At 36.7% G+C, this 24468-nt stretch overlaps 5 protein-coding genes across 5 annotated transcripts; 3 read left to right on the top strand and 2 right to left on the bottom strand.

Moving 5' to 3' along the window:
- Positions 1-2902: 2902 nt before the first annotated feature.
- Positions 2903-5641, top strand: SKS11 (SKU5 similar 11). The gene is made up of 3 exons (XM_010466870.2): positions 2903-3619; positions 3729-4838; positions 4972-5641. Exons 1-3 carry the CDS (start codon positions 3369-3371, stop codon positions 5273-5275), a joined length of 1665 nt encoding a protein of 554 aa, XP_010465172.1. The 5' UTR covers positions 2903-3368; the 3' UTR covers positions 5276-5641.
- Positions 5642-5934: 293 nt separating this feature from the next.
- LOC104745582 (receptor-like protein kinase BRI1-like 3) lies at positions 5935-10409 on the bottom strand. Its single transcript, XM_010466869.2, has 2 exons — positions 9795-10409; positions 5935-9696 (listed from the first exon to the last, which is right to left on the bottom strand). The coding sequence occupies exon 2, from the start codon at positions 9594-9596 to the stop codon at positions 6105-6107; it is 3492 nt and encodes a 1163-aa protein (XP_010465171.2). The 5' UTR covers positions 9597-9696; positions 9795-10409; the 3' UTR covers positions 5935-6104.
- Positions 10410-15608: 5199 nt separating this feature from the next.
- On the bottom strand, positions 15609-16390 carry LOC104745580 (uncharacterized). Its single transcript, XM_010466866.3, has one exon. It carries the CDS (start codon positions 16302-16304, stop codon positions 15738-15740), a length of 567 nt encoding a protein of 188 aa, XP_010465168.2. The 5' UTR covers positions 16305-16390; the 3' UTR covers positions 15609-15737.
- A 2281-nt stretch (positions 16391-18671) lies between these two features.
- On the top strand, positions 18672-20168 carry LOC104745579 (WPP domain-interacting protein 3). The gene is given in 2 exon segments (XM_019236656.2): positions 18672-19466; positions 19553-20168. Coding segments are annotated over 2 exon segments (1308 nt in total). The 5' UTR covers positions 18672-18676; the 3' UTR covers positions 20071-20168.
- Positions 20169-21551: 1383 nt separating this feature from the next.
- On the top strand, positions 21552-24142 carry LOC104745577 (high mobility group B protein 10). Its single transcript, XM_010466864.3, has 6 exons — positions 21552-21833; positions 22394-22472; positions 22572-22734; positions 22838-22885; positions 23312-23688; positions 23780-24142. Exons 1-6 carry the CDS (start codon positions 21649-21651, stop codon positions 23888-23890), a joined length of 963 nt encoding a protein of 320 aa, XP_010465166.1. The 5' UTR covers positions 21552-21648; the 3' UTR covers positions 23891-24142.
- Positions 24143-24468: the final 326 nt, after the last annotated feature.

Here is a 24468-nt window from a genome sequence, read left to right as displayed (position 1 = left end):
AAAACTGAGAAAATTGACTAAGAAAAAATCGAAAAGGGAAAGTAAATTCTATAGTGCAAGATGTATAGGAAAGTAAATTCTAATATTTTTTGGTCTATTTAATTCCTTGAATTTGCCATAAAATGATTGACTAACTCGTAGGATTACGGAAAAGGGCGACTGGGCGAGATACTAGTTTCTTTTCTCTTTTTTTTTTTTTTGTTAAGAATTTAAATATTTCATCGAAAATAAAAATAGTTTAGGAATACAACCAAAGACTATAAACCTATGCAATTGGTCCCATGGCAAGAAAAAGAAAAACATATAACTAATTTGGAAACATATAGTGTAACTGTTAAGCAACAAAGCGAACGGGGTCAAATGAAGAGATATTACTTCTAACACCGAAGCTTTTGGTTGTATGTATTGTAGAAGCTAGAGCGAACGGCGACTCTGATGACTCCGGTGAGGTGGGCTAGTTTTTATTAAGAGTCTACCTTTGTTCCCTTTCCTAACCTTAATTATGTTGTTTACAAAAATGCTATGTCCCATAACCTGATCCCCATTGTCATATCTAAGCTTGCCTTTGGAGTTTGAATTCAAATCGTATATAGATGAAAGGAACATATCAAATTATTTTTCTAGTACTATATAAAAAGATTATAAGTAAAAAAATACAGATAACAAAAATGTTATTATAGAGAGACGTAATTCATCCCAAAAAAAAAACCAATAATTATAGTAAAACTAGATAAGGATCTGCCCGATGCCCGACGTGCGGGTTTAAAGTTTTATAAATAAAATAAAATTTAACAGAAATATATTAAAATTTGTTTTACGTTATTTAGAAGTTTTATTTTTGCTATAATATACTGATCTATGTTCATTTACAAATATTTTATTGATGTTACCATTAAAAACATATTTTTTATACCTAAATATATTGTATGTTAAAAATATATTTTTTACCACCATCTAGAAAATATCTGTATGAATACATCAAGCTAACTATTATGTGTCTCTTTACTTTCACTTTTGCATAGTTTTTTAATTACTAAAATTATTGGCTCAAATAATATTTTGAATAAAAAATATGTTACATAGTATATTAATCAATTATGTATCATCACAATAGTGTATGACCAACCATGGAGAGAACCTCAGCTCTGCACTCCTCCCTTATAGAAAGAACCTTGCGTCCAACCTCCTCCACCATGGAGAGAACCTTGGCTCCACCTTCCTCCCTTGGGAAGATATCCTTGCGTCCAGCCTCCTCCACCTTCCTCTCTTGGGGAGATAATCTTGCGTCCAACTTCCTCCACCATAAAGAGAACCTCGGCTTGCTTCGACAACCAATGAACTAAAGATATTTTTCCAACGTCACAAAATCTTTTGATAGTAACTAATGTTAATTTTTCCAATGTATTTGTGGAAGTGTCTTTGACACACCATGATGTAGCCTTTGTCTCTGGAAAGCCCCGACTGCTACCTTGCTTAGGTGAGCCCCATGTCCACTTCTAGTCCATGGGCTTACCTTCCTCAGTGGGCCCCATATCTACTCTTGGACTAGTCATATCCGACGGTCGGTTTACTACGTCTGGTAGACTTTAAATACTTGTTTATCGACCCTACAAATCACCATATGCTCTTTCCTTGTGTTTTGTCCTCACTCGCATAGTTCCGACAATCACTTCCCGAAAGATCACCCATCCTGAAACTACTTCAGCTCAAGCACGCTTAACTCTGAAGTTCTCTCAGGACCCTTGATCGAAAAGATAAATGCACTTTGGTGACATAGGTGGCCAAATCAATTCTTTTAAACCTATCCGGAAACCAGGGTGTCACAATCTCCGAACTCCTATGGATCTATCAAAAACAGTTAATGTTTTTCTAATCTATCTATTTATGTTTGTTGTAAACTTGTGTTTGATTAGTCTATTTTATGAAACCATTAGGTTGATGAGTTTCTACTCCTTATCTCCCTTTGAGATTAAATGAATGGTAACAATTATGTTTGCACAAAAAAAGAGGGTCTATGACCAATCAATCAAGATTGAGAAATTGAAAGAAAATTAATTTGACATAAATAAAGAAATAATAGAAATTTATAAGCACGATAATATTTGAATCTCAAATAATTCAAAGGTGAAAAGATAAATTAAATAAAACAATCTAAAAATAATACATTAAATTTTGAAATACAGTATTAGAAAAAGAAGACGAAAATATTTAATCTTTTTTTAGGTCAACATATTAATCTTAACTATTATAAACTGAAAGATAAAAAAGTAGCAGAAAATTTGGTTTAAAAATATAAGAAAAATTTACCTTTCCATTAAAAAAGTTTTATCAATAGAACAAAATTGAAAGCAATATTTTGAATAAATTATTTTGTTAGAAAAAATATGAGACTATCTATGTTTATATAGAGTGAGTATTTACAAAATTTAGAATTAATAATTAACTGTATATTTTCCTTAATCCCATTTCTATTTTTTAGAATTAATAACTTAAAATTTAAAATAAGTAAATAATTTTATAATTTTGAATTTTTATGAAATATATATATATATATAATCTCCTAATTATTATTTATAAAAAAACTTCTATTTTTTGTAACTTTTTGATAATTATCTTTTTACATTATTAATATTGTTCAAAACAAAATATTATAATCTTGAATCCTTTCTATTAAATATTAACTTTCACATATGTCAAAATTTCATATTGATATAAACTTGACACATGTCAAAATTTTATTTTGTAATTTCTGTAACTTTTTGATAATTATCTTTTCACATTATTAATATTGTTCAAAACAAAATATTGTAATCTTGAATCCTTCCTATTAAATATTAACTTTCACATATGTCAAAATCTCATATTGATATAAACTTTACAAAATTTTGTTAGTCATATAATAAGATAATGTGATTGTCAAAGTATTTTCTATAATGGTCGAGAATGTTTTTTTAGGTCCTATACGTTATGGTACTACTACTTTGTTAAATTTCTATCTTGTAAAATATTTTTAAATCCAAAATAGCAAAATTTTCCAAGACATGGAAACCAAAAAAACATTAAAAAACAAAAAATAGAGAATTCAAAAAGAAAACACCAAAAATAGGGAGAGGTTAAAAACTTCAAAAGTCTTAACTCACCAAATATGGACGAAAGGAGTAGCGAGATGATAGGAGAACCCAAAGAAGATGAGAGAAAACAGGAAAAACATTTATCTAAGAAAACCCTATAAAAACGCATTCAAACATTTCCACAACTCGAAATTCAAACCCCAAAGCATAATTATATAACAATAAACAATTAGTAGTACCCCACCAAAACACATAAAAATCTAAAATTGTTATCCGAACCAGAAATTGTTTATTGTTATGCGAGGGGTTAAACTCTTGGCCGCGTGCCTCTACCTGGCCGCAGCCGCAACATTGGTGGTCCGAGCAGAAGACCCTTACTTCCATCACGTGTGGAACGTGACCTACGGAACCGTGTCTCCTCTCGGCGTTCCACAACAAGTCATACTCATCAACGGCCAATTCCCTGGTCCCAACATCAACTCAACCTCCAACAACAACATCATCATTAATGTCTTCAATAACCTCGACGAACCTTTCCTCCTCACATGGTAATAACATTAGTTTTCAATCTCTATGCATGTTTTTAATAGAAAATTATTTACCCAAGAGTCCGCTCATTCTCAGATGTTTTATAATTTATATTATTTTGCGTTTTAGGAATGGGATCCAACACAGGAAGAACTGTTGGCAAGATGGGACTCCCGGGACCATGTGTCCAATCATGCCCGGTACCAACTACACTTACCATTTCCAGCCTAAGGATCAGATCGGAAGCTATTTCTACTACCCGAGCACCGCATTGCACCGTTCCGCTGGTGGATTCGGTGGACTCCGTGTGAACAGCCGTCTTCTCATCCCGGTTCCTTACGCTGACCCAGAAGATGACTACACCGTCTTGATCGGTGACTGGTACACTAAGAGCCACACTCAGTTGAAGAAATTCCTTGATGGTGGTCGTACTCTTGGCCGTCCAGATGGTATTCTCATCAATGGAAAGTCCGGGAAAGGCGATGGATCCGATGCCCCCCTCTTTACCTTGAAACCTGGAAAGACCTATAGGGTTAGGATCTGTAACGTGGGTTTGAAGACATCTCTCAACTTTAGGATTCAGAACCACAAGTTGAAGCTAGTTGAGATGGAAGGATCCCACGTTCTCCAGAACGATTATGACTCTCTCGACGTTCATGTCGGTCAGTGTTACGGTACCATCCTTACCGCTGACCAAGAAGCTAAAGATTACTACATGGTTGCATCCTCTAGGTTCTTGAAGTCCGTTATTACCACAACTGGTCTTCTCCGCTACGAGGGAGGAAAAGGCCCCGCCTCTTCGCAGCTACCCGCTGGTCCAGTCGGCTGGGCTTGGTCCTTGAACCAGTTCCGATCTTTCAGGTGGAACTTGACCGCCAGTGCAGCCAGGCCTAACCCTCAGGGATCTTACCATTACGGAAAGATCAACATCACACGTACCATCAAGCTTGTGAACACACAAGGCAAGGTCGATGGAAAGCTCAGGTACGCGTTGAACGGAGTCTCACACACTGACCCGGAAACCCCATTGAAGCTTGCCGAGTACTTTGGTATTGCCGACAAGGTTTTCAAGTACGACACCATCACCGATAACCCAACCCCAGAACAAATCAAGACCATCAAGATCGAGCCAAATGTTCTTAACATCACTCACCGCACCTTCATTGAGGTGGTGTTTGAGAACCACGAGAAGAGTGTTCAGTCTTGGCACTTGGACGGTTACTCCTTCTTTGCCGTCGCGTAAGTGAAATAAACAAACAAATGCAATACTTACGTCTATATATTTCTTTTACAACAAGTAACCCAAATACTTTCTTTTACATCAAGTAACCCTTCATTTTAACATAATTATCAAATTCACTTTGTTTCAAAGTGTCGAGCCAGGGACTTGGACCCCAGAGAAGAGAAAGAACTACAACCTCCTGGACGCAGTGAGCAGACACACAGTCCAAGTCTACCCAAAATGTTGGGCAGCAATCTTGCTCACATTCGACAACTGTGGAATGTGGAACATTCGATCTGAAAACACCGAGAGACGTTACTTAGGACAGCAGCTTTACGCAAGTGTCTTGTCGCCAGAGAAGTCACTGAGAGATGAATACAACATGCCTGAGACAAGCCTCCAATGTGGTCTAGTCAAGGGCACACCTAAGCCTAACCCTTACGCTGGAGCCTAAGTTAAATTTTACCGAGAAAAGCAATACGTTTTAATGCAACAAAAGACTTTGGATTCTTCTGTTGATACAATCGGTTGAGAGACGTTTGGCCAACGGATTAATTTTTCTGGTTTTTTGGGTCTTTTCTTCTTAATTATTTTTATTTAATGAAATTGATTTTTTAAAGTATATGGTTTATTCGTATATACATGACATTGGAATGTATGTATGTCTATCCCTTAAGTAATTTTTTTTCCTTCTTTTATAAAGACGCATTAATTTTCTCCTTTTTGTTTTGGTTTTGTTCTTCACTTTTTTGTAACGCGTATATGTAATGTATCCATATTCTTCAACGAAATAAGCAGAGAGATCTTATTTGTCTGACAATATGACATGAAGTTTTTGTTCCTTAATCGCCAAACTTGAGACCTAAACAAATATCAGATACAAGTGTATTAGTTACCAAGAATCTCCATATAACAGCTTCAAAAATCTTATCTATAGAGTTCAATATCAAATTAAAGAAAGGAACACATGTAGAAAGACTTTCAGTATGTATTGTGAATCATCATCACATATAACATGGCTTAGAAAATAATAACAAAATAGAACGAAGATACAAAAACTATACAAGGAAGGAAGTAATTCTCTGTATCCTAGAACGGTAGAACCGTGTGTGGTAAGTAAAAACCTTCAGTGTCGATGTCTGTCATTCCATTTTTCCACATCTAAAGACTTGGATTGGCTGTACTGTTATTATATACACTGAATCACTAACAACAAAAATCGGAAGAAAATAACAAATATCAAATGTTCTTGATCTTCCTGAATTCTACAATCTCTCATCTTCTTAAGGCTCTTTATCTCGTGATTCTTCGACCAACGGCGTTTCCTTGAGCGAAAACTCGTCGAGGCTATCGTTCTCTGTATCCACCTGAACGAGCTCTTTGAACATTGCCATGACTTGAATCATAGTTGGTCTTTTGAACGGCCGATCATCCAAACACTGAGACGCAATCTTCAAGTAATGAAGTAGCTCAACATCCCCTGATTTGTCTGTTACTAGCTCCGGGTCAAGAATCTCAGCTCCTCTGTTCTCTCTGTAGAGTTGTTTTGCCCATCCCACAAGGTTGTTGTCTTCACCAAACTCCTCTGGATCGATCGGTTTCTTGCCTGAGAGTAGCTCGAGAAGTATAACTCCGTAGCTGTACACATCTCCTTTAGCAGTGCACCGGAAACTCTGGTAATACTCTGGTGGAACATACCCAGGAGTACCTGCGAGCGTACTCACGCTCAAGTGAGTATCTAGAGCGCTCACCAACCTTGCCATACCAAAATCTGAGACACGGGCTACGAAATCTTGGTCTAGAAGAACGTTGCTTGACTTCATATCCCTATGTATAATATGAGGAATGCAGCTATGGTGCAGGAAAGCTAGCCCACGCGCAGCTCCTATTGCAATTTTCTTCCTCGCAGACCAATCCAGAAAGATTCCTCCCTTCTTGGTCTTTTCGTGTAAAACAGTCTCTAAGCTTCCGTATTTCATGTAGTCGTAGACAAGAAGTCTCTCTTCGCCGATCTTACAGTATCCAAGTAACGGTACCAAATTTCGATGTTTGATTTTTCCAATAGTTTCCATCTCCGCCATGAACTCTCTATCCCCTTGTCCCGTGACTTGAATCAGCTTCTTGATCGCAACAACAGATCCATCAGCGAATTGAGCCTTGTAGACATCTCCAAACCCGCCTGAACCAATCATACTATCAGCACTAAACCCATTTGTGGCTTCTAAAAGGTGTGCGAAAGTAAGTTTACGCAACGGCTTCTCAAAGGTTGCTACGTTGATGCTCAACGGTTCAGGAACGCTAGAAAGCTTCCAACTGCTGCTACCAGAGGTTGGAAGGCTCTCAATGTATTTCTCTCTCTGCTTTTCCTTCTTTTGAACCTTGCTTACTTTGTAAAGCGCCATAGTAAGCATCACAATACACATGAAAGAAAACACAATCCCTGTGATCACCCAAGTCGCAATACCCCGTTTCTTAGGGTGAGTATGGGATCCCGTGGGACGAACACCAGAGCTGCAAGGTAGCAGAGGAACCCCGCAGAGGCCAGAGTTGTTGGCGTATTTTGTGACTGGGAACGTTGTAAGTTGGCCTCCGAATGGGATCGGTCCAGTTAGATTGTTGTTAGAGACATCTAAGTCACTAAGAAAAGAGAGCCCTCCAAGTGATCCAGGTAAGAATCCTTGGAGTTCATTGTGAGATAGATCAAGCACCCCAATTGCTTTCAATCCCCCGAAGCTATCAGGTATGGTTCCGGTTAACAGGTTATGTCCAAGATTCAAGACCTGAAGGTACCCCATATCACCATAACCCAAAGGAATAGAACCTGAAACTGCATTGTAAGATAGGTCCAAGTAGATCATACTCCCGTTCTCGGTGAACGTGTACATGGTCATACCTGAGTATATCCTAGTCCTGGGACATGAATGAACCATCGGAAAATGCTCTAACCGTTCTGCACGAATGCCTTCAAACTCAACCAAACCACCTGCACCTCTACAATCCGTCCCACCTTCGTTTCTCACAAACGAAAACTGTTTACCAGAGACGCTTCCAGGCATTACCCGTCCAGCCTGACTTGCAAGTTCAGCTGGGAGATTCCCAGTTAGATTGTTGCTGTTAAGATCAAGCCAGATAAGACTCTTGCATTTCCCAAGCTCATGTGGAACGTTACCAGTCAAAGAATTGTTCCCCAGTTGCAGTATCGCTAACTTCTCGAGATTACCAATAGCTACCGGAATCTCCCCTGTAAGCAAGTTACTAGAAAGAGAGATCCAAAGCATGTTGGTGCATTTGGAGATTGATTCTGGTATAAAACCGGTTAAGAGATTGTTGTTTAAGATTAACGTTTCCAAGTTTCCTCCATCAACACAAATGTCTTCTGGTATCCCACCAGTGAGATTGTTAGCCCACATAACCAAGTCTGAGAGCTTCGGCAACGTCCATATCTCTTTAGGAATCGGACCAGTGAGAGCGTTGAAGCTAAGATCTATCGTCTTCAAGCTCTTGCATGTACCAAGCTCTAAAGGAACAGTTCCTGAGAGGTAGTTATTAGCAATAAGTAACTTCTCAAGAACCGAAGAGCTTTGTAGAGAGCAGAAGCCAGATGGTACTACTTCGCCAGTGAACTCGTTTGAGCTCAAATCAAGAACTCGCAGATTACTACAGTTGGTGAGCGAAATCGGAACAGAGCCTGAGATGTTGTTGAAGGGCAAGTAAAGATGAGAGATTCTTGGAAGCTTACTCACCACGGTGGTTATAAAATCGCCGGTGAGCTTGTTGTTTCCCAAATTCAGGTTTTGTAACGAGCCACAGGAAGTGAAGGTTTGCGGAAGCTGACCAGTGAGACTGTTTCCGGAGAGATCGAGAACCTCTAGAGTTGGACAAAGCAGAGAAAGCTCCGGTGGAATCTCGCCGGTGTAAAGGTTGTGTGCGAGGGAGAGCTGTTTCAGATTCTGGAAACTTCCCCAGTATCCATCGCCGGGGATTTTTCCGGTGAGACTGTTCCGAGATAGGTTTAGCGTTTCGAGGAGTTTACAATTCGAGAGACTGATCGGGAATTTGTGGCCGGAGATGTTGTTCTGCGATATACTGAACACGGTGAGGTTCCCACAGGGTCCGAAACTGAGACGAGAGAAGTCGCCGGAGAAATTATTAGCGGCTAAATCGAGGTGTTTCAGAGACGATATGAAAGTCACCGGAATCTCATCGGAAAAGAGATTGTTGGAGAGATCAACAGTGGTGAGTCTCGTCGACGACGGAGAAGTCTTTAATTTCCCGGCGAGTTTGTTATACGAGACGTTAACAGAGACCAGATCGGAACATGTGGAGAAAACGTAATCCACAATCGAAGAGTCTGTAATCGAGTTTGAAGATAAATCCAAAACCTCGAGAGAACATCTTGAAGAAGATGAAACAGAGGAGTCATCACCAGACGAGAACTCGTTCCCTTGTAAATAAAGATTCCGGAGATTGGACAACGCCGTGAGATTATTGAGATTTAGGGTTCCGGTAAGACCAACGTTTCGTAGATCGAGACCAGTGACTTTACCATCGGTAGAGCAAGAGACGCCTCGCCAAGAACATGGGTGACCCGACCCGTAATTCCAATTACCAAGAAAGTTATTAGGATCCGACTTAACGGAGATTTGTTTAAACGCCGTTAATAGAGCAGCTTCTTTGCTAACGTCGTCTCTGAGTAGCCGTCTACCACGAGCGTCTACTATTAGAAACAATATGAGCAAGGAGAGGAACAAGAACTGCCATTGTTGTTGCTTCATATTATTATTTTAGGCACACCAAGTGTTCGATTCAAATTACTTCGATGAGATAACCCTATCCTCCATTAACCCCACCTGAATCCTTCCTTTCACCCCAACACTGAAATAATCCAAAGTGAAAATTAGTTTTTTTTCTGAAATAAGAGTAAAGAAGTTAGCAAAATCAAGACTTTTTTCTAAGGAAGAAGATGAACATACATGTATATGTGCTTGCTTTTAGAGATTAGTTGTGAAGAAACAACAAAAAAAAAGTGGAATCAAAGGCTGGCAGATACGGAAAAAGAGAAAGGAGAAAGTACAGAGAGACAGAGAGAGTTTTGTTCTCCAAGTGAAGAAGAGAAGACAACGGAGATGGTCTTAAGACAGTGTTGTCTCCCAAAGTACGATGTTGCAGAGATGGTCGGATCCAAAAAAAAAAAAAAAATTTGTTGAATTCAACCATAAAAAAAAGGGGGCAGTGGTTTTAAGATTCCACAGCTTTTAGATACACATAAAGGAAGCGTGTTTAGTACGACCGCTACATAAAAACGAATTTTCCCGGAAGTAAAAAAAAGAAAAAAGAAAAGAAGAGAGTGTTTTTTTTTATTATTTTTAATTTGCTTTGACAAGATGAGAAACTGAGAAATTCTCGTGATAGAATTGAAGAAGAAGAAGAAGTGAATGAATCTTTGCTAGAAAAAATGTAAAAGCAAAAGAGAAGAAAAAATTGGCAAAGAGGAGAAGAAAAAAGCTAAAGAAGACAAAACAAAGAGACTAATCTTACGTGAAAAGAGGATATGCATCATCATTATTATTTAAGACTAATTTTTTCCCACTTAATTATTTAATCTCACATTCCCACCTAATAGTAGTAGTATTCGTGCAATTATAAAAAAATTATAATTACAATAGATCAAACTCCACGTCAATTGGTTTTTAGTGTATATGAATTTTTTTACAAGAATCTTTATAAATCTAACGAAAGTTCTGTTTTCTGTGGGGGACTTTTAGATTTGTGTGCTTTTTTTTCAAGTGGTCTCATGTTAATAATGTCAATGAAATCTAACGCTGTATTTGTGCAACATGTAAAATTAGAATTTGTTCCATGCAAGTATCTATGTATAGTTCGGTTTTCATACTTTTAAATTATTGAGATCTCTTGGAACTAAACTTCTTTTTAAAAAAAATCAAGGAACCATATATGAATTGCAATGATGACGTATAGGATTCAAAATCAGGTATACCAAAAAGCATCAACACATGTCTGAGCTTCGAATTTTACAAGTTACCGCAACTAATAGTTTTGCTTAATCAAACTGCTAGGAATCTTATGAATCCTATGCGGCAATGTTTATCATCGGAGTTATCAGTCTGGCAACAGATCACACTCCCCATCTTTATCTTTTGGGTCTTTAATCCCTTTGTTTTAGCTTTTAAGCCTAGTTATGTTTCTTTCTGTTTTATTTCATGGTTTGTTGTATCATGTGTTGTAAACAACATACCATGGTCAAGTCTCCTCCTATGTAAGTTTACTGGTCTGCGTTCGGCTCCCCTTAGAGGAGAGTTTGTAAACCTGTAACTTAATCTAAAGGAGTGTTTGTCGACAAAAAAAAAAAAAAATAATAGTTTTGCTTAATCATCATAAATTCCTTATGATTTATTTGGGTCTATTGAAGCAAAAATCATATCCTCAGGTTACATTAATAGCTGTATTACTCACTCCGCAGGAACGTCTCTCGCTTCCATAAATGATAATTACCATATAGACCTAATTCCCCACCACCATTCTCGTATTTTTCTACGCGTGTATGTAACTTTATAACCCTACACGCACGAAGCACTAGCTTCGTGATATAAAAAAACAAACATGCTCCTAGTAACTTCTTATATCAGAATTATACGCCCCACCCCCACTGGTATTGTTTGTACTTTATGGCCTCACCCCTAAAATATAACACAACTGTCAAAGACTCAAAGTTTAGAATTGGTTGGACAAATAAATAATCGGATCCATAGTTCCATCAATGTCCAACTTTACCAAATTTTGGTTAATATCTCTCTCTGTACGTTTTATATAAAATACATGCTTGAAACGTAATTAGTGTCCTGACCAAAAGAAAAATGCAAGTGTTTTCAACGATTTTACATGATTATCACTTCAAATGTTGACCAATAATGCATGCAAGAGACGTGACAGCAACTTAATTTTGGTAGGTACGAGATTAAGTTAGAACTATGTATTATCAATGACCCGGACCTGTTAAAACTTTAAATTATCCTTGTTCAACTTTTGAAACCTCAACATATATAATCGAAGTTTTATAAAACTACCAACTATTCGTACTTAGAAATTATTTATTAATTTAAAATATTAACTAATTACGTGCCTTCATATAGTTATTGAAAATTTGGATGTCGTTGATTTGTTTATATGCAATGATGCATCGTGCTTGCGCTACTCGTGCATATAATGAATAAATTTGCACTGCTCGAGTAGTTGCGCAGAACAAACAAAAAGAACTTTAAATTTAGAAAAATCAATTCAAACTTATCTATTTCGTCCATATCTAACTCTCACCTAAAACACAATTATAGGTTAATTAGTCTAAGCTGAAACTCTATTATATAATACTCTTTCTGTCTCACAAAGAGTGTGATTTTGACCAATTATACACAAATTAAGAAAAACTTGAATTATACATATATGTTTCTATTTAATGAGCAATTTATCATTTAAATCTAATAGAAAAAGCTTTGGATTAAGGGTAAATTAGAAAATTTGATATTAAAATTACATTGAAAATATAAAGTGACAGTTTTTGTGAAACAAAAAAAATATTCTAGAACGATTTGTGAAACAGAAGAAATAAGTAAATAAGAGAAACTTAGCTGGATATACAAATTTTTATAGTATAAAGTTTTGAAATCCGTGCCATATTAAGTAGTAAATTAATATTAACCGAGACAACATTAATTAATTATTTATACTATATACTAAATTCTGAAAAAAATATAATAAACAAAACATCAGATTGCAAAATCCTTGACATTAACATATACTATTACGAATAAATTTTGGGGGAAGAGACCAAAATGATATCGAAATCGAATTCCTCCTTTCACGTCTTTGCATATTCTATACATTTTTTAAAAAATTGGTAGATGTTAAAAAGGTCCAAAATCTGTATAATAATACTAAAAAGCGAGGGTCCGGAGAGGATGGATTATTTAACAACTCTTGATACGTTTATAAAGCACTGAATTGAGGGGGTTTATGAAAAATACGAGAGTGCGGTCGGGGGCGGGGCCGTAGTAGGCTTGCATCTTTTTGTCAGTTTCTTCGGCCGCACGAGCGCACATCTTGTGACCCCCAAAGATTCCATTTTTTATGATTTCATTTCATGTTAGATTTATTTTTATATATTAGAGTATTATCTTAGACCAATATAACAGAGAAAAACACTTTGGTCCAAAAATGTATAAAGATTTTTGGTTTTTCATACTTTTTGAAGACATATATACAAATGGGGCCGAAGTCTCGAAGAAAAGACGAAAAGTCGATACGATTTGAAAATCTTACCCGTCACTTTCATGCATTTCATATTGAAAATGATATATTTGTTTTCTTGAAATAGCGGAATCATCGCATTCAAATCTGCCTCATTTTTTGTACAACTGTCCCCTTTTCACGAATACTTGTTCAATTTCTCTCCCTTTTTTTTTCTTTTCTTTTTGGTCACATGCATGATTCACATCTTGTTGTTATTGGACTAAAGTAATACATCTCTAGTAGTCTCGTTTAACTTTTTAACAGCATAGAAATATACAGAGACACTCACGAAGACCTATGTGTATATGTCGTCACAAATTAAGTAAATAAGAAATAAACGATCGATAGTTGTACAAACTTTCAACCAATCGATACTAGAAATTAAAACATCAAACTCGTTAGTTACTAGCGAAAAAAAAAAAAAAAAAAAACCGAAGAAATCTATTTATGATAGTTGATTTGATTTTAATACTAATAGTAGTTGCTTCAAATACAAGGCTTCTCTCTTCGCTGTCCAACATACACAAAAGCCAAAATCGACGTATGATACTGATACTTGCTTACTCACAGATAGGTCCCCATTCAAATGGCTTTCTTCTTCTCAATTGTGTAAAACTAGGCGCGTGGAATTCACACAATTGATTCAACAATCAACGCTCACATGAACCTGATCGTTCTTTTCACGCAACCAACATTGGCAAGATCCAACTAAAACAAAGTAAATAAGAAAAAAATATTCGACCACACGGACACAATTTATGACTAAAAAGATAATATTAATTACGTTTGGCTAAAACATGTGATAAATTATAGGAGTATAAGAGAATATCGAGTTCGTGTTGTCGACCTGTAAAAGACAACACATAATTAATAATTTTACCAAAATATATTTACACTTACTAAAATTGTTTTAAAAAATATTTAAAAAGGTACTCACGTATCTCTAGTTTATGAATTATGATATGTTGTTACGCAATTAGTTTCATGGTCTCTTTTATCTGACCTGTTCTTTTAACCTACTTGTTCACTATCGGTCATTGAAAATTTCAAATAGTGAAATAATTAAGTCGAGGAATCAACTTCTGAATAGTACGTTTGAATCAAGTAAAGTCGATATCTACGAAGATTTATGTTGAAATTTCGTTGCTGGCTATAAATCTAACGTTGAATTTACAGGAAACAGAGCATATATAATAAATAAACGCATGCATCATGCAAAAGATATAAACAAATTGAATATCATTTGAGTCACTATTGGTATTTATTAGAATTAATAAATCAACAAAAGGAAAGTAACATTCTTCGTTGAGAAGTCAATCGTCGACCCACGTTGTGTTGTTGACGACGTAGTAAGCCACTCACTCTTCCTCACGGATCTCTTCTTCGGATTATATGATTGATATGTAATGGTATAGAGGATTAACATCACAATTTTCTGCTTGGAAAATGCCAAGCAAACGCTTCTATGTTTATTCTTATCAAACACTTAAATGATTACAAGAATAAATCTAAGCACTTTTCTCTTTTCTATCTAAACTCTCACCAATATAGATCTAAGAGAATATCTCAACACTCACCTTCTTAGCTTTCTTTGATTAGCCTTGAAGTTACAATCTCTCACAAAAGGTTTTTTCGAAATGTTAAAAAACCTACGTCTAAACCCTCCCGGTCTTTTATACTCGACCTCACAAAATTCTAACTAAAAGATCTTCAAATCTTCGTCTAAGGCAATTGCTTGTTTGCCAAGGTCTCTCTTTCCTTAATCGTCGAAAAGGATATTTTCCAAATATATTTTCTCCCGATTCTGCTTTATCTTCATATTTGACCAACACGGGATTAGACACGTCAGCTGTGCTTCCTTGTCATCCTTCACTCGTCTGTCCTCAGATGCAGAGTCCTGTGTCCTTGCAGCTCCTTGTTCCAAACAACATCCTGCTGCGGTAACTACATCTTCATGATATTCTCTATTGTGAACTAGGAATTTTGAACTACTACTTTTTTCTTTTCAACTTGAAATCAATTTTATTATTGTGTGTCAATTAGGATCAACGATTAAAAAATAATAGACTAATTTTGGTATATCATTTGAGTTGTTGTTTTCTTTTTGTTGAGAATGCGTATATATAATTTGAGTTTTTCTAATACACATAAACATGTATATAAGTGAGGAGGTATACATTTTTATCTGAATGCTAAAGAAATGATGTATGTCTATATAATTTTTTCAGTTTTAGTCTATTTTATTTTTGTATTTACACAAATATGTTCAAGTTGTATTTGAATTTGGGATGGTTTTATCTATGGAAGTTCAAACTTGTAATGATTTGTTTTTTTTGACTATATTCATATTTTCTTTTTATCTGAATGCTAAAGAAATAATATGCCTATAAAATTTTCAGTTTTAGTCTATTTTATTTTTATATTTACACAAATATGTTCGAGTTGTTAAGGATATATTTGAATTTGTGATGACTTTATCCATGGAGATTCAAACTTGTAACGATTTATTTTTCTGACTATATTTAATTATATTCTTATTTTTATAAGGAAATTTAATTAGTTTTAGTTAATGATACTGAAAGAGGCTTATAGTTTGGTTTAACCCTACTATATTATAGTTTTGGTGGTGGTGGTACATCATGACCTCTTCCTCGATCATCAGGTCCACTTTTGTAACTTCCATAGATTGTATCCATCAATATTTTTGGTGGTGGACCTGGTGGGCCTGGTGGCGGTACATTGTGACCTCTTCCTCGCTCGCTAGGTCCACTTTTATAGCTTCCATAAATTGTATCCATCGGTATTTTTGGTGGTGATGGTACATCATAACCTCTTCCTCGATCATCAGGTCTACTTTTGTAACTTCCATAGATTGTATCCATCAATACTTTTGGTGGTGGCGGTACATCGTGACCTCTTCCTCGATCATCAGGTCCACTTTTATAGCTTCTATATATTGTATCCATCGGTACTTTTGGTGGTGGTGGTACATGGCCATGGTGACCTATTCCTCGATGGTGACCTCTTCCTCGATGACTAGGTCCACTTTTATAGCTTCCATAAATTGTATCCATCAGTACTTCGGGTGGTGAAGTCAGATCTCTCATATGGGCATAAGATTCAAGACACATAAAACAAATGAGAAATATGACAAATGTTGCCCGTGCCAATCGAGCCATTTTGATGGAGGCAACGAGTAGAAAAATAATTTTTTTTGTTACTATGACAATGAGAGAAGGGTAGTACAATGTTAAGATGATACAACTAACACAATGTGTATATATATATATATATATATATATGTGTGTTTATGATACTATTAGGTATCTCATCAATATAATATTAATTTTATTTGATTATTATTTAATTTCAAAAAATTTTATTTTGAATTTTGATTCATATATTATAAACATAACAAATTACATCCTAAATATATTCTAGTGTTTTAATTAGTTACATTTTTTATAAAAAAATACAATAATAAATCATAAATATTAATAATCTTAATAAAAATAAATAATTAATAATGCAATCTATTATAATAATACAATAAAGTAGCTATTATGTGTGTTACATGCACAAACAATTAAGCAAATCTAAGAAATGTTATGGAGGTAAATCATGAAGATATGAAGTCTATACTGGTTTTTCTCTCAAACGCCGCTCTCCCCCCCCAAATAGTAAAACCCTAGACTTTTCTCAGATCTGTGACTGGGAAGTCACTCCGGTGGTTGGCGCTTCTCGTCCACGCTGTCAGTGGCTTCCCCTTTCGTTTATGCTGTAGTTTTATGGTTCCGCAATTCTGCTGCCTCTTGTATCTCGTTGGAGAAAAACTTATCTTGGTGGAAATGGTAGATCTTCACGGCGAGGGTGTTTGGTTCTGTCGGTGGTCAGCTTCTCCAGAGAGGGTTGTTGTTGGGTGTCCGAGATCTGTTGATCTGTCGGGTGCTCTGTTTTTGTTGGTGGATCTCAAGGTTTGGTTTTTTCGGGAATCCATGGCCATGGTTTCGTCTGTTTCCATTGTCCGGTAAGCCGGCCTTCTGGCCGTTCTTCTTTGACGTTTTGTTAGAGTGAGATGGAATTGCTTTAGTTGGTTGTTGGTAGTGGTAGCTTTATGGTGGTCTTAGTAATGTCGAGCAGATTTAGTAGCTTTCGTTTGGGATGTCTCGGCTCCTATCTAGGCAGAGGTTTCGTTTTTATTTGATTGTGATGGTAGAACCTTAAGTTTGCGGAGTCCTTTCTTCTTCTTGTTGTGCATAGTGGGTGATAGCTTTCTCCTTTTTCGTCGGTTTCGTTTATGAGATTGGTGTTTCTTCGAGAAGTTAAGCCTTGCTCCTCGCGTTTTGAAGACTTCTATTTTGACGTTCATGGGCGTATCAACGTCGTCGTCACTTCCGGAAGTGAGTGGTCTTGCTTGCCGTGTTATGAAGTCCCTGGTTCTTGGTTAGGAGAGATTGGCTCTCATCTTGTTAGGAGATGGTTGATGTTATTCTTGAGTTGGCCATGGGCATCCTTGGTAAATCTCATCCGTTTGTGCGTTAGAAGAAGAGGTTCTATGCTCTCTTGGTTCTATTGTTTCCCTTAAGGTTTTTTAGCCGGTTGTTTCTGCTCTTAGATTAAGGTTGCTGTCCTCTTTCCTTTTTGTTATCAAATGCTGCTTTTATGTATGGTCTTTCATAGTTTCCGGGGAAATCTTGTTTTCCTTCGGCCTTAGTCTCCGGGGACATATTTGTAGTCCGTCGGCTTAAGCCTCTCCTCTTTTGGGCGTAGTATTCTACCTTGTAACCTACCTTGGTTGGAACCAAGTTTATCAATAACATCAGTTGACAAAAAAAAAATGAAGTCTATACTGTATATCAAATGGAAGATAGTAATATACATGATTTTTATCAAAATACTAAAAATGTTGATAAAATAATATCAAAAACATAATTTTTGGATAAGTCTGAAGTTGAAAACACTCTACTCTTTACTCTCTATCTAGTCTCTAGTGCAAAACTTGGATAGTTTAATGGCCTAAAGAAGCGACTCGATTTGATGGGCCTTAATAGCCCAATAAACTGGGCTCATTTACTTGGGTTCTCCGACATGTTGTTCTGTGTACTCCAGAGTCCAGATCGGACGGCCAGCTGTGCGCGCACTGGGGGGTTTATGTCATGTGGGACCCAGGTCTGTACTATGTTGTCCGTAAATCATTCTGTTCGATCTTCTATCAATCATTTCGTTGATGCCAATTCGCAAGCAGCTTAGCTATTAAGTTCCCTTCCGGTATCCTCTCCAATGTCGGCGGGTTTCTCCGTCGCATGACCCATCCGTTAGATTATTCTGTTACTCGTGGAAGCTCTCGACGTTGGATGAGTTTGTCTACTGATTGTATTTAGGTACGCTTTTTTCGATTCGATTCGATTCCTCTTCTAAGTTAGATTTATTAGAATTTTGATCAGATGAGATTGTTGAATTTGGTTCTTCTCATCGTAGTTCGTAGATGAAGTTTATATTAATTTTTTTGAGCTAAATCTAGTTACTTTAGAGAGATCTTAACGGAGTGGTTATGGATTTAGGCATGAATGACTCAGTCCCTGAATCTGTGGAGGAAGACAATGGTAACTCAGTACTTGCTGATCATACTCCAAATGGAAGTGTTGGATCACCACCTCGAAGATCGAACAGCGTTGATAGTTCTATCAGGGTTGAGTCTCCGGGTGGATCGGCGACGAGGAAAGGTTTCGGATTGAAGAAATGGAGAAGGATCAAAAGAGATGGTCCTGTGAAGGACGATGACGCTGCTACTCCTGTTGATGATGGTAGTAGTAAGTTGCTGAAGCGTAATTTGACTGGTTTAGTGAACCCTCCTTCTAAACATGTGGACTTGTCTTCAGTTGAAGCAAGACAGAGTAGTGAAGGCTCTGTTGGTTCTGTTAATATGGTGCATCACTCCTATTGCGGTAATGCAATAGGAGTGAAGGTTGTTTCAGGTAGCCAAGGGAGAATATGGAGTGGTGGTACCGTGAAGAAGGCTAGTGAAGAGCCGGTGGATATTGAGAAGGAGAAGCCTTGTTCCAGCATGGATTCTGACTTGAGAAGTAGTGATTTTGTGTTTTCGAGTGGTGCGGTTTCTGTTGCTAACTACGGAGAGAAAGATGAGAGATTTCATATTGGCGGATTTAGCAAAGATGGTCAAGTTAGGGAGGAAGTTGAAACGTATAGCCTAAGCGAGAATGGGTATATTAAAGAAGAAGATGGAGATGAGAGTAAGGAAAACAACAATCATTGGGCAGACAAGGATCCTTTTGCAGATTCTATCAAAAGTTTTGCAGCTCTTCAGGAAGCTCTTTGGAAAGGTACTATTGCACACACAAATCTTGATTTCAATTATCAATGTTTATATGATATTTCTATACTAACTATGCAATTGAAACATGTGCAGAGGTTCAAACTTTTTAGGAGTTAGGTAAGGAACCTATACCATTACAGTCGAACATAGATGAACTGAGCTCATCAGACCAGCCAAGAAATGAAAATTGTGGAGAAGATAACTCAACATCCTCAGGGCTAAAGGCATTGATCTTGAAGGAGAAGGTACAACATCTGGAACACAAACTCGAGGAAGCAAGAGCTGCTCTCGAGGAAAAAGAAGCCAAGATCCAAGAACTCGAAAACTTGAAGATGGAATCTGAACTCGAAGACATTTTACAGAGAAAGATCGAAGCCGAAATCGAGCATTTGATGCTCACAGGATCTCTGAGTTCACTACAATTACCCCAAGAACCTAAGAAGTTACATTCTTTGACAGAAGATCCTCCTGAATCAAACCGTGAAGTCATCTTAGGGAAAACATGTAAGCTCAGTATCTATATTTTGACACAATTGATCTTGCTTGTCTCCATGCTTTGGTTTCTCGTCCTTCAGTCCTCTCCTGCTTCACAGTTAGTTATACCAACTTGAAAACAATTGGTCATTGTTGTTGTGGAATTATCAAACATTTTTGTTTCTACAGATTTTTCATTTATTGTAATATGTAATAATAAAATGTCTCTTTACCACATTGTCGGAACAGTTAAGTTACGATTTTTAAATTTTCCCAAAGATAATGTTTTGACAATCGGACCGGATACTGATTGGATCACCGGTTCAAGCGGTTTTAACCAGCGAAATAACTCAATTCCAGTTTACAATCCGGTTTGACGGGTTTGGTCTTGTTATCAAAAAATTAGGCCCATTAACCCGAGGAAGATGCTTTTGTTTATGGGCTCGGCTCTCACAGTTAAACTTAGACCTAATCAAAAGTAATTATTCAACCTTGTATTTTAACGGAGTTGGGTGTATTTCAAAATCCAGAGTTATTCAATAACCTATTTTAAAAAGTACAATAAAATATACAATTAAACATTTGTTGGATGATTTTCAAGCACTTGTAAAATCGATGTTATTCAATTTCCAATGGATTTTGTTTCATTTTAAATTTTAGCGTATTTTACATCTAAAACACGAACAAACATAATCCTAACAATTTTGAAATATTTCATCTTTCTCAGACTTCTCTTGATGAAATCGATAATATCTAGTGATTTCGTCGTCCTCTTCATCATCCTTGTGCTTACCGAATCAACCGTCTTACACAATGTTTTAGAGACTTACCTTTTTCTCAAATCCAGTTCAATTGAAGATTTTTACATTAGGTTTAAGCGCCAGAAATGGCACCAGCGAGTTACAAACTGCCATCATTAGTGACTCTCAATATCGTGCTATATCCCTTCCCCGATCAAGAGATTGCAACAATTCTAGACAATTATAGATATGTTATATTTTTTATTTACTTTCAAAAATAATAATAAAAAGTCCACTAGTAATGTCAAAACCATCAGTAATGCTTATCAAATAACCGAATGACATCCAAATCCACGTTCAATGCATTTACAAAACCATTGTACTATGAAATAGTAAAATCTACTGATACTTTAAATCCATTAAAAGTCTTCATTGAATAACATCCCCTAAATTAACCGAAAAATGAAGTAAATAAAATTGGTCTGACTAAAAAAATAGTATAAAATTATTTTCTTATGTGGGTGATTTAGGGCGAAATCTCTTTATGATAAAAAATCAGCGATTCAACAACTCAAATCCAGTTTAAAATAGACAATCCGGTTTAACCGGTCCGGTCTTGTTATTAAAAAATTAGGCCCATTAACCCGGGGAAGATGCTTTTGTTTATAGGCCTCTCACTATCACAGTTAAACCTAATCAAAAGTAATTAATACTAATTAGCCAAAAAAGGAAGTAAATAACTTTGTCTGACTACAAAAAAGAGAAAATAATTTCCCTATATGATGATTTAGGGAAAAATCTCTTAAGATAAAAATCACTCAAAATTGTGTGGTGAATTTGGTTAAAAACCTTATCTTGTTACTCAATATAAATATAAGTGTAGGATTAATAATAATCTTAAATACGGTCTCTCGCCTCAAACTCAATTGCTCTCTTACCTCTCTTTACCCCAAAGACGGCCAAAAAGAAAAAAAAATGTCGACTGATATTTCACCGAACTCTCAAACTCACGTGGAGCCCGTTAATGGTTATCCTTCAGACAACAACAAGAGATGCGACGATTCCTCTGCTCCTGCCAAATACGATGATCTTGTCCGTAACTCTGCTCTCTTCTGGGAAAAGCTCCGAGCTTTGCTCGGTTTTACCAGCAAGACTTTGAAGTGAGTTATTTTTTTTTTTTTTTTGCTTTCTCGTTTTGTGTGTTTTTGGGTTTTGTGAGACTGTCGCGTTCAGTTCAAGATTGTTTTCAGGTTCTGGGTATTCTATTTGTCTCGTCGTGTCGATTGAAATTGAATGGTGTTTCTTTGTTGTTCTGTGGTTATAGGATTTATATTAGAAGATATATGCAATTATGGTTTGTAATTTACTCTTTGAGATTAATTAGGGTTATAGATTTAAGGGCTGAGTTGTTGATATTTTGCTTGCTAAGATTGAAGCAAAAAGCATTAGATTTTTGTGTTTAGTGCAATGATGGTAAATGTCAATTAGGGTTTTAATAGGAATCTGGATTGGTGAAGTTTGTGTTTCGTTAATGCAGTGAGTGTGTTGTGTTATGTGTATCGCCTGTTGAATTAGGTTTATTATCAAACTGGATTTGGTATTTACTAATCACGATATTGTAATTATGATCTATAAACGAGTTTAGGCTTTTATGTGTTGATTTATCTTTGGTTTCCATTAACTGAAAGATTGGTGAAATATGTTTTCTGTCTGTGTAAAGGGTTCCTACTGTGGGAGGAAACACTCTTGATCTGCATCGGCTTTTCATCGAGGTGACATCTCGAGGTGGCATCGAAAGGGTAGGAGGAGTTCATGTTGCCACTAATCATACGGTTTGGAGATTATTTTTGTTTTTGTTGAGAATTGAAATGTTTGTTTTTTTTGTTTGGTTACTCTAGGTGATTAAGGATAGGAAATGGAAAGAAGTGATTGGTGCATTCAGTTTTCCTACGACGATAACAAGTGCATCGTTTGTCTTGAGGAAGTATTATCTCAAGTTTCTCTTTCAGCTGGAACATGTGTATTACCTTGGAAAACCAGTCTCTTCAATCCAATCAACAGGTCTATTTCTCAAACACTTAGAAAAGTTCTTATCGTTGTCGTGCCTTTTCTTTCATTTATATTTGACATGCTGAGATAACCCTAAATTCTTATTCTTTTTTAGATGAAGCAATGAAGAACCTTGCCAGTGACTCTCCAAACCCTGAGGAAGGTATAAGAAACGTTTCTCTAACTTTGTGGCTTTTGTTTTCTTCCCTTCATATCCCTTGTCCAATGCATCAGCTTGTAGAATGTTGTATTTAGTATTCTGTCCATTGAATAGAGTTCACGATAGCTTCTTTGTAAACAAGTCATAGTCTGATTTGCTTTTAATTCCATATTCGGGTTCATTAGTTTTCTCACGGGTTAATTCATCCTGAGTTAACGTGTCCCAAATATGGCGCCATGGCCAAGCTCTCTTAGTTTCATTCCTTTTTAGTTGTATCAGCTTCTAATCCATTTGGTGAATATAAGCCGCAAAATAAATACACTTGTCTTTCCTTTGATTCCATTCCTTATCTGTGTAAGAAGATTACCGCATAGATTCGCCACGTGTGTCTGTCTAGTTAAATGTTTACGTATGTTATGGGACGTGCAGGTATTGATGAACCACAAGTTGGGTATGAGATTTATGGATGCATTGACGGGAAGTTTGATAACGGCTATCTGGTGACGTTTAAAATTGGTACCCAAGAGCTGAAAGGTGTGCTTTACCACATGCCTCAAACGCCAAGGCAGCCCCAACAAATCATGGAAACACCTTCAGCCATTGTACCATCATCACAACGCCGGCACAGGAAGAAAGCAAAGTTGGCTGTAGTCGACTCTCAGAAGCCCAAGTGCCACAGGAGTGGCTACAACTTCTTCTTTGCTGAGCAGTACGCTAGGCTGAAACCTGAGTACCAAGGACAAGAACGAACCATCACCAAGAAAATAGGACACATGTGGAGCAATCTCACTGAATCTGAGAAACAGGTGTCCGATCGAATCATCATTAAATCAAATACATATTTTATTATTATTATTAAAACCAATGTTTTGATCGCAAGTCTGATCGCCGTTACAGGTTTATCAAGACAAAGGAGTGAAGGATGTGGAGAGGTACAGAAGCGAGATGTTGGAATACAAATCTGCACATGACTCAGGAGCTGCTGCTGCTTTTACAGTGGCTCAGTAGTGTCTCTCCCTTTTGTTGTCACCTGTGTTTGTTGTTGTAACATTATCTCTTTTTCGTCAGAGAACTTGTTTAATTTTACCTTGAATGTTATGTTTTTGATCATCTGCAGAATTTGCCATGTCTATGGTTATAGGGTTTAGTGAAGAGGTTACTAACTGCAGACTTGTGTCTTTCTGTAGTTGTTATAGTAAGGGCCATTTTGTAGTGTTACCGGCATAGCCATATATATCCAGGGAGACCAAGTTCTATGTTTTGACTTTTGACATAAAACTCAACTCAATATTTATATTCTCATGTTTATGTATACACAAACAGTTACCAATTACAATCAGCCAAAGAAGTTGGGATCGTAACCATTGCTAGAAGTAGCTAAGATGTAGTAAGCGACGATGTGTCCGATTGATCCCCAAGCGAGAACATCCACAATGTTGAATCCAACTGGATCGTTCGATTTCAGCAGACTCACGTATTCTTTAACTCGATCATCTCCGGCTTCATAGTGAGTTTTCCCGTTCTGCTCAGGGCAACCCCTATTTTGCCAAGTTTTGCTTTGGAAGTTTGAAGAAGACGAATCGGCC

Source organism: Camelina sativa, chromosome 15 (assembly GCF_030686135.1).
Source record: "Camelina sativa cultivar CO46 ecotype springtype chromosome 15, ASM3068613v1".
Lineage (NCBI taxonomy): Eukaryota > Viridiplantae > Streptophyta > Magnoliopsida > Brassicales > Brassicaceae > Camelina > Camelina sativa.
This window is presented reverse-complemented; position numbering and strand designations above follow the sequence as displayed.

What these genes read in the sequence shown, in the direction of transcription:
- SKS11 (XM_010466870.2), top strand. Translation starts at nt 3,369, where the DNA reads ATGCGAGGGGTTAAACTCTTGGCCGCGTGCCTCTACCTGGCCGCAGCC. An exon ending in GAACCTTTCCTCCTCACATG is followed by an intron (nt 3,620 to 3,728) that starts GTAATAACATTA and finishes TTTGCGTTTTAG; the next exon opens with GAATGGGATCCAACACAGGA. An exon ending in TACTCCTTCTTTGCCGTCGC is followed by an intron (nt 4,839 to 4,971) that starts GTAAGTGAAATA and finishes TTTGTTTCAAAG; the next exon opens with TGTCGAGCCAGGGACTTGGA.
- LOC104745582 (XM_010466869.2), bottom strand. Translation starts at nt 9,596, where the DNA reads ATGAAGCAACAACAATGGCAGTTCTTGTTCCTCTCCTTGCTCATATTG.
- LOC104745580 (XM_010466866.3), bottom strand. Translation starts at nt 16,304, where the DNA reads ATGGCTCGATTGGCACGGGCAACATTTGTCATATTTCTCATTTGTTTT.
- LOC104745577 (XM_010466864.3), top strand. Translation starts at nt 21,649, where the DNA reads ATGTCGACTGATATTTCACCGAACTCTCAAACTCACGTGGAGCCCGTT. An exon ending in CTCGAGGTGGCATCGAAAGG is followed by an intron (nt 22,473 to 22,571) that starts GTAGGAGGAGTT and finishes TGGTTACTCTAG; the next exon opens with GTGATTAAGGATAGGAAATG. An exon ending in CTCTCCAAACCCTGAGGAAG is followed by an intron (nt 22,886 to 23,311) that starts GTATAAGAAACG and finishes TGGGACGTGCAG; the next exon opens with GTATTGATGAACCACAAGTT.